The 10,567-nt window shown below is 42.2% G+C and overlaps 2 protein-coding genes across 8 annotated transcripts in view; both read right to left on the bottom strand.

Annotated features, from left to right (window-relative positions):
- Positions 1 to 506: 506 nt before the first annotated feature.
- ppifa (peptidylprolyl isomerase Fa) lies at positions 507 to 2,287 on the bottom strand. Its single transcript, XM_026354060.1, has 6 exons — positions 2,092 to 2,287; positions 1,934 to 1,964; positions 1,761 to 1,849; positions 1,570 to 1,666; positions 1,096 to 1,171; positions 507 to 1,008 (listed from the first exon to the last, which is right to left on the bottom strand). The coding sequence occupies exons 1-6, from the start codon at positions 2,236 to 2,238 to the stop codon at positions 873 to 875; spliced, it is 576 nt and encodes a 191-aa protein (XP_026209845.1). The 5' UTR covers positions 2,239 to 2,287; the 3' UTR covers positions 507 to 872.
- Positions 2,288 to 2,819: 532 nt separating this feature from the next.
- The window catches only part of zmiz1a (zinc finger, MIZ-type containing 1a), an 89,253-nt gene continuing 81,505 nt past the window's right edge, over positions 2,820 to 10,567 (bottom strand). For 6 of the 7 annotated variants that reach the window (XM_026354840.1, XM_026354841.1, XM_026354842.1 and 3 more), the window contains 13 exons: positions 10,286 to 10,567; positions 10,004 to 10,183; positions 9,721 to 9,789; positions 9,270 to 9,577; positions 8,942 to 9,152; positions 8,666 to 8,771; positions 8,327 to 8,487; positions 8,158 to 8,225; positions 7,983 to 8,051; positions 7,614 to 7,897; positions 7,070 to 7,257; positions 6,262 to 6,531; positions 2,820 to 6,004 (listed from right to left, as the gene is read on the bottom strand). In XM_026354840.1, coding sequence (XP_026210625.1) covers positions 5,897 to 6,004; positions 6,262 to 6,531; positions 7,070 to 7,257; positions 7,614 to 7,897; positions 7,983 to 8,051; positions 8,158 to 8,225; positions 8,327 to 8,487; positions 8,666 to 8,771; positions 8,942 to 9,152; positions 9,270 to 9,577; positions 9,721 to 9,789; positions 10,004 to 10,183; positions 10,286 to 10,567 — 2,304 coding nt within the window. In that variant the 3' untranslated portion in view covers positions 2,820 to 5,896. The remainder of the gene's footprint in view (positions 6,005 to 6,261; positions 6,532 to 7,069; positions 7,258 to 7,613; positions 7,898 to 7,982; positions 8,052 to 8,157; positions 8,226 to 8,326; positions 8,488 to 8,665; positions 8,772 to 8,941; positions 9,153 to 9,269; positions 9,578 to 9,720; positions 9,790 to 10,003; positions 10,184 to 10,285) is intronic. The other variant, XM_026354846.1, reaches the window with a different exon arrangement.

The raw sequence follows: 10,567 nt of genomic DNA, 5'->3' as shown, positions 1-10,567 counted from the left end.
GGTCAGCACGCATATGGTTTCATTTAGGGGCGAGAGCTGCTTTTTCACATTGCTTCATTATTTACTTTCATAAAGTATTAGCTCGATAAGCAGCACCACCCAGTCACTGGCTTTCAGACATGTCCTGGCCTTCTTTTGTCTCTCTTCAGAGAATCTGCATTTCACATAAAGCGGAGCAGCCCACATACAAGCTGAAGACATTTTCAGGTTTCTTCATGGTTTCTGCAGACGGAATAATCTGCGTTTACTGTGTCCAATGCGGCTACAGCTTATAGTTCTATCATCTGTCAACGGCATTCAAGTGATATTTCAGCTCCGCTGTAGGTGGATATCACTTGATGCAACATCCTGTTCTGATGGACAGGAAGTCGGTCCTGCTGGAGAGCTGTGTCTAAAAAAAGCTGCTGGATCATTTCCAGGAAGTTTAAAACCAGCAGGGCTGGTGGCACATGAGAGCAAATGTCCTGTGCTACAACCAGAGGTAGTAAAATCTGAAAATGGTCATTTATTTGGCAGTAGATGAAGAGTGATTTTACATAGTGGGTGATTTGGTAGCAGATAGGCCAAGTTCAAAGTTAGAAAAGCATCTGTAACTACTGAGATATAAAGTATCAAAGGTTAAATCTTTGTCTTTCCATTATTAGTTTCATATGTTTATTTTAAGTAAAAACAAAATGTGTATATATACACAATTCAATTTGTTGTGTGAAATCATCAATTTCAATTATTAACATCATAGTCAACAGTTTTAAACTGTGAAAATCAGAATTATCTGTGATCACTCTTTCTTCAGTCCAGGAGGAAAGATAAAGTAAATATCAAATAGTTGCATATTGAGTCATCCAACAGAAGTCCACGTTTGATCTTACGTGTTACTTGATTTCTCCACAGTCAGTGATGACAATTTTCTTGATCACGCCACCATCGTGTAAACCAAAGGATTCCATCTTGGTGACCACTTCCATACCTTCCTTTACCTGTCCAAACACCACGTGTTTACCGTCCAGCCTGTCAAGGCAGACAAAAAGCGACTTCAGCAGCTGACAAGTGACAGGATGTGAAAAAGATGATTAAAAAGCCCTTCAAAGTATTTACCATTCCGTTTTAGTTGTGCAGATGAAGAACTGGGAGCCATTGGTGTTTGGCCCTGAATTTGCCATCGAAAGTGTTCCTGCAGAGACAGAAAAGCCAACAGGTGAACTGAGTAACTGTGGTGCAGTCGACAAGGTCTTGACCTGCTTTTACCACCAACCCAGTTACGTTTAGGCCTAAATGGAGCAAAAGAGGATCAGACAAGTGAACAACCCTCCTTAGGAAAGGCCTGTTTCTCTAATCCGCCTCTGACATATTATGGAACATGTTAATACGAAGCACCAAATAATTAGCATATGGAATGAGTTTATTCAATAAAGTAGTTATTTTGATTAGTACACGGTGACTCACTAAGTAGGTCATTAATGTTGGGGATGCAAAATCCAAATAGCCAGTAGTTTTAGTGCTACATGAGAGTAGGTGCTGCCATCTGGTGGTGTGAATGTATAAATCATGGATGCAGTGAAGTGAAGTTACCTGGACCAGTGTGTTTCAATTTGAAGTTTTCATCTTTAAACGTTTTCCCATATATAGATTTCCCTCCGGTGCCATTGTGTTTGGTGAAATCTCCCCCCTGTAACAAAAAAAAAAAAAAACACAACTCATCATTGGAGAATAAGGGAAAGCTTTCCCACCCTATGGACACTGTCCATCACTGTGAGCCTCACCTGACACATGAACTCGGGTATGATCCTGTGAAACACACATCCCTTGTATCCAAAGCCATGTTCCCCTGTGCACAGTGCTCTGAAGTTTTCTGTAAAAATAAAAAAAAACATTTAAAAAAAATGGGTTTTTATCAGTATGACCTTTACTTTAACAGTGTTATAAATTAATATACCTGCAGTCTTTGGCACGACATCTGCTTTTAACTGCAAGATAAGAAAAAAAAATCACTTCAAAATGAAGGTTTGCACAAAAGCATGAGACTGAAACATGCTGCAGGTGAGACCGAGGCCTTTGCAGGAGGCTAATGTTATGTAGCTACACCAATGCTACCTCAACGACTATTCTCCCGAGAGGCTCACTGTCGGCCTCGATGTCCAGAAACACCACAGGGTTGCTGGCGTGAGCGGAGGAGGAGAACAGCCTCGCAGCGGCGATGCCCAGCGAGCTGTATCTCACGCGTGTTTTTATCGCTAACATCGCCGCTCAGCTGACAAGGCTGCAGAGGAGCCGGCGGCCATGGAGGCTGCTGCTGCTGGTGGTGTTGACATGTGACGTCACAGCCTCACGGCGGCGGTAACAGCGACACCACGTGGCGGGTGTGGGGAGTAAAAAAAAAAAAAACAGCTTGACAAAGTTTGATGTTTTATTTTTAAAAGTTTCTGATGAAGTGTCTCTATGCAATGAGTGATTTCATCTCATGCACACTGAACAGCAACTTAAGTTTTGTTTGTCTCATTGGTTCAATCACAGATTTTAGCTTTTACAGCTCCAATCTGTAAAAGCTGCTGCACTAATTGAATCTGTAACTCGGAGGCTCAGAGGTCACTTTCCTACCTTAACCAATGTCATTTTTTAGTTTTAGTTTATTCATACTTTATGAAGTAATAATTACATTTGTGATATAAACCTTTCTATTAGCAGACATAATAAAGTTCCAGCTTGAAAAATAACACTAATAATATGTAGTTTTCTTTTAAATAACTATTTATTCTATGTATATAAAGTTTATTATGCAATATAGTCTTATGTATGCCAAAACACAGAGTCCATCAATTGTGTTTCATCTGAATACATATTTATTAGATAAATATTAGGCTGTCACGTCATCTAACTACATACAGATTTGCAAGACTAAAAATCACAATGTTTCTCTGACCAGTTTAGAATATGAAATGATTGTACATAGAATGTACAAAACCAAAGAGACAACTGCCACCTGTTGTGCCAATCATTTTAGATTGTACCTTTATAGCACGTTATGCCAAATTGCATAAAAATTATAAATTTGACAAAATGTTTTTTTTTTTTCTACAAACTGTAAATTTGGAAATAACCCTTAAGAGCCACTCAAAGCACAGTGTCTCCATGTCCCAATTATACCTCAACAGGGTTTAATAATTTTGTAGCACCTTTATAAAGTACACAGGTAATAGAGAAATAATACACGGAAGTTTAATATTACACAAAGGAAAATTTCTTTTTTTTTTTCTTCTTGGAAACCCCACGTGGAGGGGTACATAAAGTATCTTACATAAATCAACAGGCGTGGTTAGAGAGGTCTGCACAGACGCAATCAAACACATTTTCCCAATTCCATGTCTGACAGGAGGATGCAAGCTTTACAAATTCTAAATACACTATGCACACTCCCCCTGGAGAAAATGAATACATTTCTGTTAATGTGTCTCTATTTGTCATTTACATTATGTACAAGTGTCTCCTCCATCCGCAACCCCATCCCCCACCCTCTGCCACAACCTCCCCTTGTAATGCAAATAGAATGAGGGTCTCCCCCAAATTTCATTTTTACAATATTAATTGCATTTTCTTTCAAATCAGTCAGTTCAATTTCCAACGTCTGCAATCAGACAGTACAATTTGTGTCATTCAAATTACTAGACATGATTTTGTGAAAGGTTACAGTTACACACTGTGTAGGGAAATAAAACATCCCAATGCGGCAGTGCATTGTCTTTAACAAACATACAAACACAAACAACATCTGATCCTTCAACTGTGTTGAATGCAGGTCATCTGATCAGCTCTGAAGACCAACAAAGCCACATTTGGTTCTTTGATCAGATTACAAATGGGGGAAACTTTTATCAGATAACATACAGTATAGTTTATGTTCTTTGAGTGTACTGCATAAAACTGCATAAACCAAATTATATCAGTCAAAAAAAAAGAAAAGAAAATTAAAACACTGGATAAAAACAAATAACTTAAAAATGGAAATATATATAAATCAATATAAAATGAGATGAAAATACACTAATCATGTTTGCACATTTTTGCTCAGTGTGGATATCAAAAGCTCATTATCGGGCCTCAAATCAACCCAGAGGACATTTTGCACATTCTTACTTTAAATAAAGAGGACGAGGTCACTTGTTCCAATAAAATTAAAACAAATAATGTTTAGAGAATTTTGGACCTTTTAAGCTGCTTTTACAATCTTTCACACAGAAAAATAACAGCTCATTTAAAGCTGACTGATTTTATATAAAAAAGGCCAGTGACAGTGCATTTAAATCAATTTGTTCCAATATTAGGACTGGCTATAAGGGATTCTGTGTGTGTGTGTGTGTGTGTGTGTGTGTTTATGTGTGTGTAGTCAAACATACAGTACCATGTGGTAGCCAGTAATAGATAGGTACAGTACTGTACAGTCACAAAGTATTCACAAAGGGTATATACAACAGCTCTGGAAACACTGTTGGATCATGCAGGATGTTTTTTACCCCGGAAAGACTAAGGAAATTTGACAGTAACAAAATGAAAAAGTACAGTCACACAGACGTTTAAAATACAGTGATTGAAAAACTGTAGGATTGTAGCAAATCTGTAGGATGAAATCCTGCTCTTACACCAATATCCAGGCCTAAACCCTTGAAAAAAAAAAAAAAAGAAAAGTGTAGGACAACTTTGGTGATGTGCATCTGATTACTGTCGATGTGGTACAAAGATAAAACACAGAGATGGACAACAATAACAAAAAACAAACAATGATTTTAAAATAAAATAATAAATATAAACCAGGACAGAAAATGATCTGATGAAGCACGTCTAGACTGGACGAAGACAGAAGAAGCCATTGGCACACATGCACAAAATGTGAACAGAATATGATGAAGAAGAAGAAAACGTGATAATAAATACAGAAGAACTGCGGACTAGTTGGAGAAGAGCTGAGACGTAGGGATTGTGAGGATTGTTCTTCCCTCCTGTCTTTCACCAATGCTCAGAGGCAAACAAAAGAGGATGCGTCAGCATACAGTACATACACGTGCGCATGTACACACACACACACACACACACCAAATTGCACAACACATGCTCGTTTCCTTTGTTGACACTGGAGGACATTTTAGTTTGTCCTTTCAGTGCTCAGATTCTCATGACGTCCAGTTAAACCATCTCGTACACACACACACACACACACACACACACACACACACACCAGAAAGTCTGGGAAGGGGGTGTTAAACGGCATGTGCCAAAGTTTTGGAAGAACACATTTTTTCAAATAGGATTTTAAAAAACAAACAAACAAACAAACCAAAAAAAAAAACATTTACAAGCAATGTTTTGCTCAGATTCTTATATTTTTTTCACAAAAAGGAAAAAAACTAAACAAAAAAACACTTTTCATAGAGCCCACAAAGGCTCCTGTCTCCTCTGTGTTAATACACGATGATTAGCTGCACAGTTTTCAGTTGAAAAGTCACAAACAATGTATGTGTGTATCTATATATACAGTATATACATATACATACACACATACACAACCTTTAGTGCCCTCCAACACGACTGTAAATGATGTGTTTTAAGTCAGAGGCGGTGAAACTGGTGCGTTGAATCTTTACAAGAGGCAAAAAGGGAGTGTGGGGAATGAGTGGCGTTTCTGCTTTCTCCCTTTGGAGTTCCCATACAGATGCCTCTTTTCAGCTGGGCTCCTATGCCACACGTTGTCTGTTGAGAGACTGTGTTTGCATGTGCGCGCGCGTGAGCACGGGAAGCTGACCGAAGTGTCGACAGTAGGTTTTGTTTTCGGTGAAGTGTCTGTGGACGGACAGTCAAACACATCACGGCTCCTGTAGGCACAGGAGAGTTCGAGAGAGGATGTGAAGGGCTAGTTGTTCTCAAAGAGGGACAGAAGGTCATCGTTGCTGTTGGCAGGGAGGTCGGGAGGGTCCAGGTATGATAGTAGCTCGTCTGGGTTGGCCAGTTCTGGAAGCAGCTGTCGACAAAATGCAAAAAGAGAAAGTGAACGACGAGGCTAAGTAACCTGAAAACATATTTATCTTTCGAACGCTGGCTCGTTTTGAATCATGCTCAAGTGCCTTTTGAACCTAGTGTTCACATAAGCACTGTCACCACTGCTCAGTAGCAATTGGAGAGTCCAACACAAACAGAGCGCACAGCACAGAGATGAGAGCAGTTGCAGCGGGACAATGTTAGCTGTTAGCCTATGATGCACAAAGCCGACACACTTACATCCAGGGAGGGTTCAGGCATATCCTGGGCTCCCTGACCCATCTGCCCATCTGAGGAGGGATTAAAGTTCAGATCGCCGTGGGGGTGACTGTTCTGCCCAGACTGCTGAGGTTGCGACTGGCGAGGCGGCTGCGATGATGGGCCACTGTGATGCAAGGGCTGCCCTGACTGGCCACTGTGATGTAAGGGTGGCCCTGTTTGGCTGCCAGGGTGGGGAGACGCATGCAAGCTCTGCTGCATGGAATTATGGGACTGATCAGGATGGGATATCTGCAGGTGCAGGAGGGAGACAGGAAGCGAGAGAGATGGAGAGTGAAAAGTAAGGAGGAACATATAGTGAGAGAGACAGAGCAAGAAGAAGAAGAAGAAGAGAGTGTTAAGGAGGGGGGTGGGTGGGGATGCGTGGGAAGGAAGAAAGAGAGGAAAAGCTAAATGAGTTCCAGCGTGAATAATATGGAACAGGCCTTTTAAATGGAAGCTGTGATCAGCAGACACGTACAGCTGCAACATTATACGGTGACATGAGCATGTGAGCACAACTGAGCACACATGCTGGCTAGAGGCTCAAGCTGCACGGCGGTCAAGTAACACGATATGAGCCTCTCTTTTCAGTATGGAAAAGATTGTCTGGAGATATTCTTCTACAAGTTAAGCTATCAAATTATGCTACAGGATAAAATAATGCAGTAGTAGATTCATGAGACAGAAAATTTAAGCCAACTAGATTTCTATACTACTCCCATTAACACACATTTTTGGTCTTAGGAGCTCAGAAAAGCATGAAGCCCTGGAAGATGATTCCACTTACTGCATCATTCATGCTGTGATTAAGGGGCTTGTCCTGGGAGAGAAGACCACCAGGTCCATCTGGGGGATGAGAGAGCTGGGGGCCATGGATGAAGTCATTCATAGGGGGACCGCCTCCCCCTCCAACTCCACCACCAGAGGGATTCCCGTGAGGAAAGTCAAAGTTCCCTTGGCTGTGGTAACTGTTGCCTTGAAGGACGAAAGAACAAACACTTTGTCAAAAGGACTAGATGCAGTTTGGTCTTGCTGACTTGTTTGAGGAGTCCTTACTGTTGCAAAAAAACTTATCTTTTCTAAGTGGTTGCATAACAGGAAGCAGACGTTACACGTTTTTACTGTTATGAAATGTTTATCAGAGCACTGAGCTTACAACATTTTAAAACAGGTTCCGCACAGAACTCTCCTCGGGGCTGTTTCTTTGTTAAATGCACTAGAGACAAATGAATAGTTCTGCTGTAAAAAGCAAAACAGCTCAATTTGCCAACAAATGAGCTGAGTGTCCAGTTATTTATCTACACTGTTGGATCCTAGTTGCTCTTTATTACCTGCTCCTGGGTAATCTCCTCCATTGCCACTAGCGTGTTGACCAGGGTGCGGTGGATATGGGATAGGACCTGGTCCAGGGCCAGGTCCAGATGCTGGGCCAGGGCCAGGCCCTAGCTGGGCAATCATCTCCATCACATTGGGCATGGTCATTTGACTGGGGCTCATGCTCTTGAAGCGTTTGGCCAGCGGTCCGTCAGGGTCCTCTTTGATGTGTAGCTCAGACTTAATTGGAACAGGTCGCCAACTACATGTAGGGTCTATGGTGACCTCTTCAAACTCTGAACTGTTGGAGGAAACAGTAGGTGGTGTTAGTTTAATTTAGAACTTAGAGATGAAAGAGTTTAGGAGCTGAAAGAGAAGAAACTTACTTTTGGATGGCATTGAGAATTCCCCACATGTACTGGTCCACCTCCAGACCTTCTAATAATGCTGTTTTACTGCAAGGAAAAAAAAAAAAAACATATACGTATAACCATTAGAGGCATTCTTTAACAGTAATCATATGTTTATATCCCAAAAGAACAATAAGAAATCTTCACTTACTTGCACACAGGACACCTCCATGTCCCCCTCTCGCAGTTGAGCTGCAAGTACGACTCCAGATCAAAGCACTGTGGAAAAAGAAACATCACACATGTCAGAGAACAATCTCCTTTTCACACCGACCCGTGACAATTTTTAAATTAACAATAAACTATAAATCTCAACTAACCTGCACGTGTTTGCAATCATGTCCTCGTGCAGGTAGCTGGATGCGTCGGAAGGTAATGGGACATTTCAGCGACACTTTAATGGCCGTCTGCTCTACACCGTCTTCCCCGTTAAGGGTTGTGCTGCCTGCTGAGGCTGCCACACTGCTAAAGTTCCTCTTAACTAAAAAAAGAAAAAGGAAAAATCAAAAGTGTTTCAGATGGAAGGTGAACATTTACAGATATATAGCTCGAGGCCTAATTTAAAACGAAATAAGAAGAGAAACAGTTTGGAGCTCATATACTGTAATTAAGATGTACTTATGCATATTAATTACACCAAGACATAAAATGAGCCATACTCTTGGTGATGCAGTGTTCTGCAGGAAGGAGTCTCTTCTTCAGGAGCCCCTGGAGGACGGATCGCACAGATGGCCTGTGGACCAGCTGCAGCACAAACAGGTGGGACTGCAAAGCAAAACAGAAAAACACGAGAGCAGAGTTAGCAAAGACAGCTGAACCACTAATCTAATCAGCACAATGCATATATGGTACTGAGTTAAATCATATGTGGGAAAATCATTTTTGATGAAATAGTTACTCCTCTGTGCTGTTAGTAGTTGACAGTGTTTACTTACACAACAGCAGGCGGTGACCGTAATCTGGATGGTGTTTCTTCCTGGTTGGCATACATGCTTCAGGTGCAGGGGTTTATGGGAGGTTTTGTTGTCCCCCCTCTCGATGGTGAGTGGCGTGGCGTTGACGCTGACCTGGACGGAGGCGGGCCAGTTGGTGTTCATCTGCCTGTCTTCATGGTGGTAGCACTTGAACTGTAGCTCAAGGTCTGACCTGTGAGAGTAATAAGTCAACAGAGTTTTAAAGAGATGAAGATATATCGAGTGCTAGGAGTAAGGAGATCAACAAAGTATGTTATTATCTCTAGGCATTTGAAAGAGTTGGCTCTACCTCCACATGAGGGTCTGGTGGACGGACGGTCGAAGGTGGAAGACATGGTTACTGACTGCCAAGTTGTGCTCCAAGCGAAAGGGCTCCAGCACCACCCCGTCCCTGACTGGGAACGTCAGCCGCAGCTCCTCATTGGGATTAGCTGGAGGGTGTGGAAGTGCTGTCATATTTGGTTTCATGTCGGGTGGAAACAGGGGCTTCACATCCTGGTTTGGCGACAAGTATGGAGGAATACTACTTCCCGGGGTCATAGGGGGTGTAGGGTTTCCAGGGACTGGGGAGTGGGGGTAGTTACCAGGCCTGGGGGGCTGTAAAAGGCAGGAAAGTGCAATAATGAAAACATCTGTATAACTCATTTAACATACATAAGTGGGTGAAATTCAGCACAAAGGTTTCTGCATGCAATAGTTAACAAATGGAACTTTTTCATTTCTAGGAAATGAAGACATACCCCATTGCCTTGCCCGTAGGAATATCCACCTCCAGAGAAGTTAGTGCTCTGACCATTGAAAGGCTCTTGCTGTAAAGGAAGTGAAAAGCAATAATAATTTTGATATAGTGCCCCAAAGCATCAGGAATTCAGCATATAGGTTGTGCTAAAACATGCTATAGATGTGATGTAGTAATATGTGTCGCTGTCTTTTGCACTGTGTGTTTTGGGGGAAAGCTCTAGACCCCCTTCTGACCCTGAGTAGGAATAGGTTGACACAAAGATTAACAGTGGTATAACAGACCTTATAATACTGGCCCATGGGCATGCCCTGCGGGTACTGTCCCTGGCCCTGCTGCCCTGGCATCCTCTGGCCAGGGTAGTTAGGAGAGGGCAGTGGTCTGGATGTGTTTGATGTTGGGTACTGCCCTTGCTGTGGTGGGAACTGACTGTTTGGCCCATACTGCTGGCCACCATAGCTTGACTGGAAGAAGAAAGTTTACACAAAGGATGTTAAACACATATTTTAGGAGCAATATGCCATGTAAACCTCAGATTTATTTAATTATCACTTCTTTCCACTCACCTCCCCAGGATATGGCCTCTTCATTCCTTGCATGGGGATGCCCTGTCGAGGTCCTCCAGGATACCCTTGCTGAGGCATCCTTTGGCCATGAGCTCCAAAAGGCCCCATACCTGGAGTTCGAGCTTGGTTCATCCCCATGGGAGGCCCACTCATATTAGAATTGTTCATGGCTGAACCCATGCTGGCTGTGTTCATACCTCCAGGGGGGCCTCGTGGGCCTGGCTGGTTCATAAACTGGCTATTGTAGGACTGAGTGGGGCCCATTTGGAACGATGAACACAT

Source organism: Anabas testudineus, chromosome 15 (assembly GCF_900324465.2).
Source record: "Anabas testudineus chromosome 15, fAnaTes1.2, whole genome shotgun sequence".
Taxonomy (NCBI): domain Eukaryota; kingdom Metazoa; phylum Chordata; class Actinopteri; order Anabantiformes; family Anabantidae; genus Anabas; species Anabas testudineus.
This window is presented reverse-complemented; position numbering and strand designations above follow the sequence as displayed.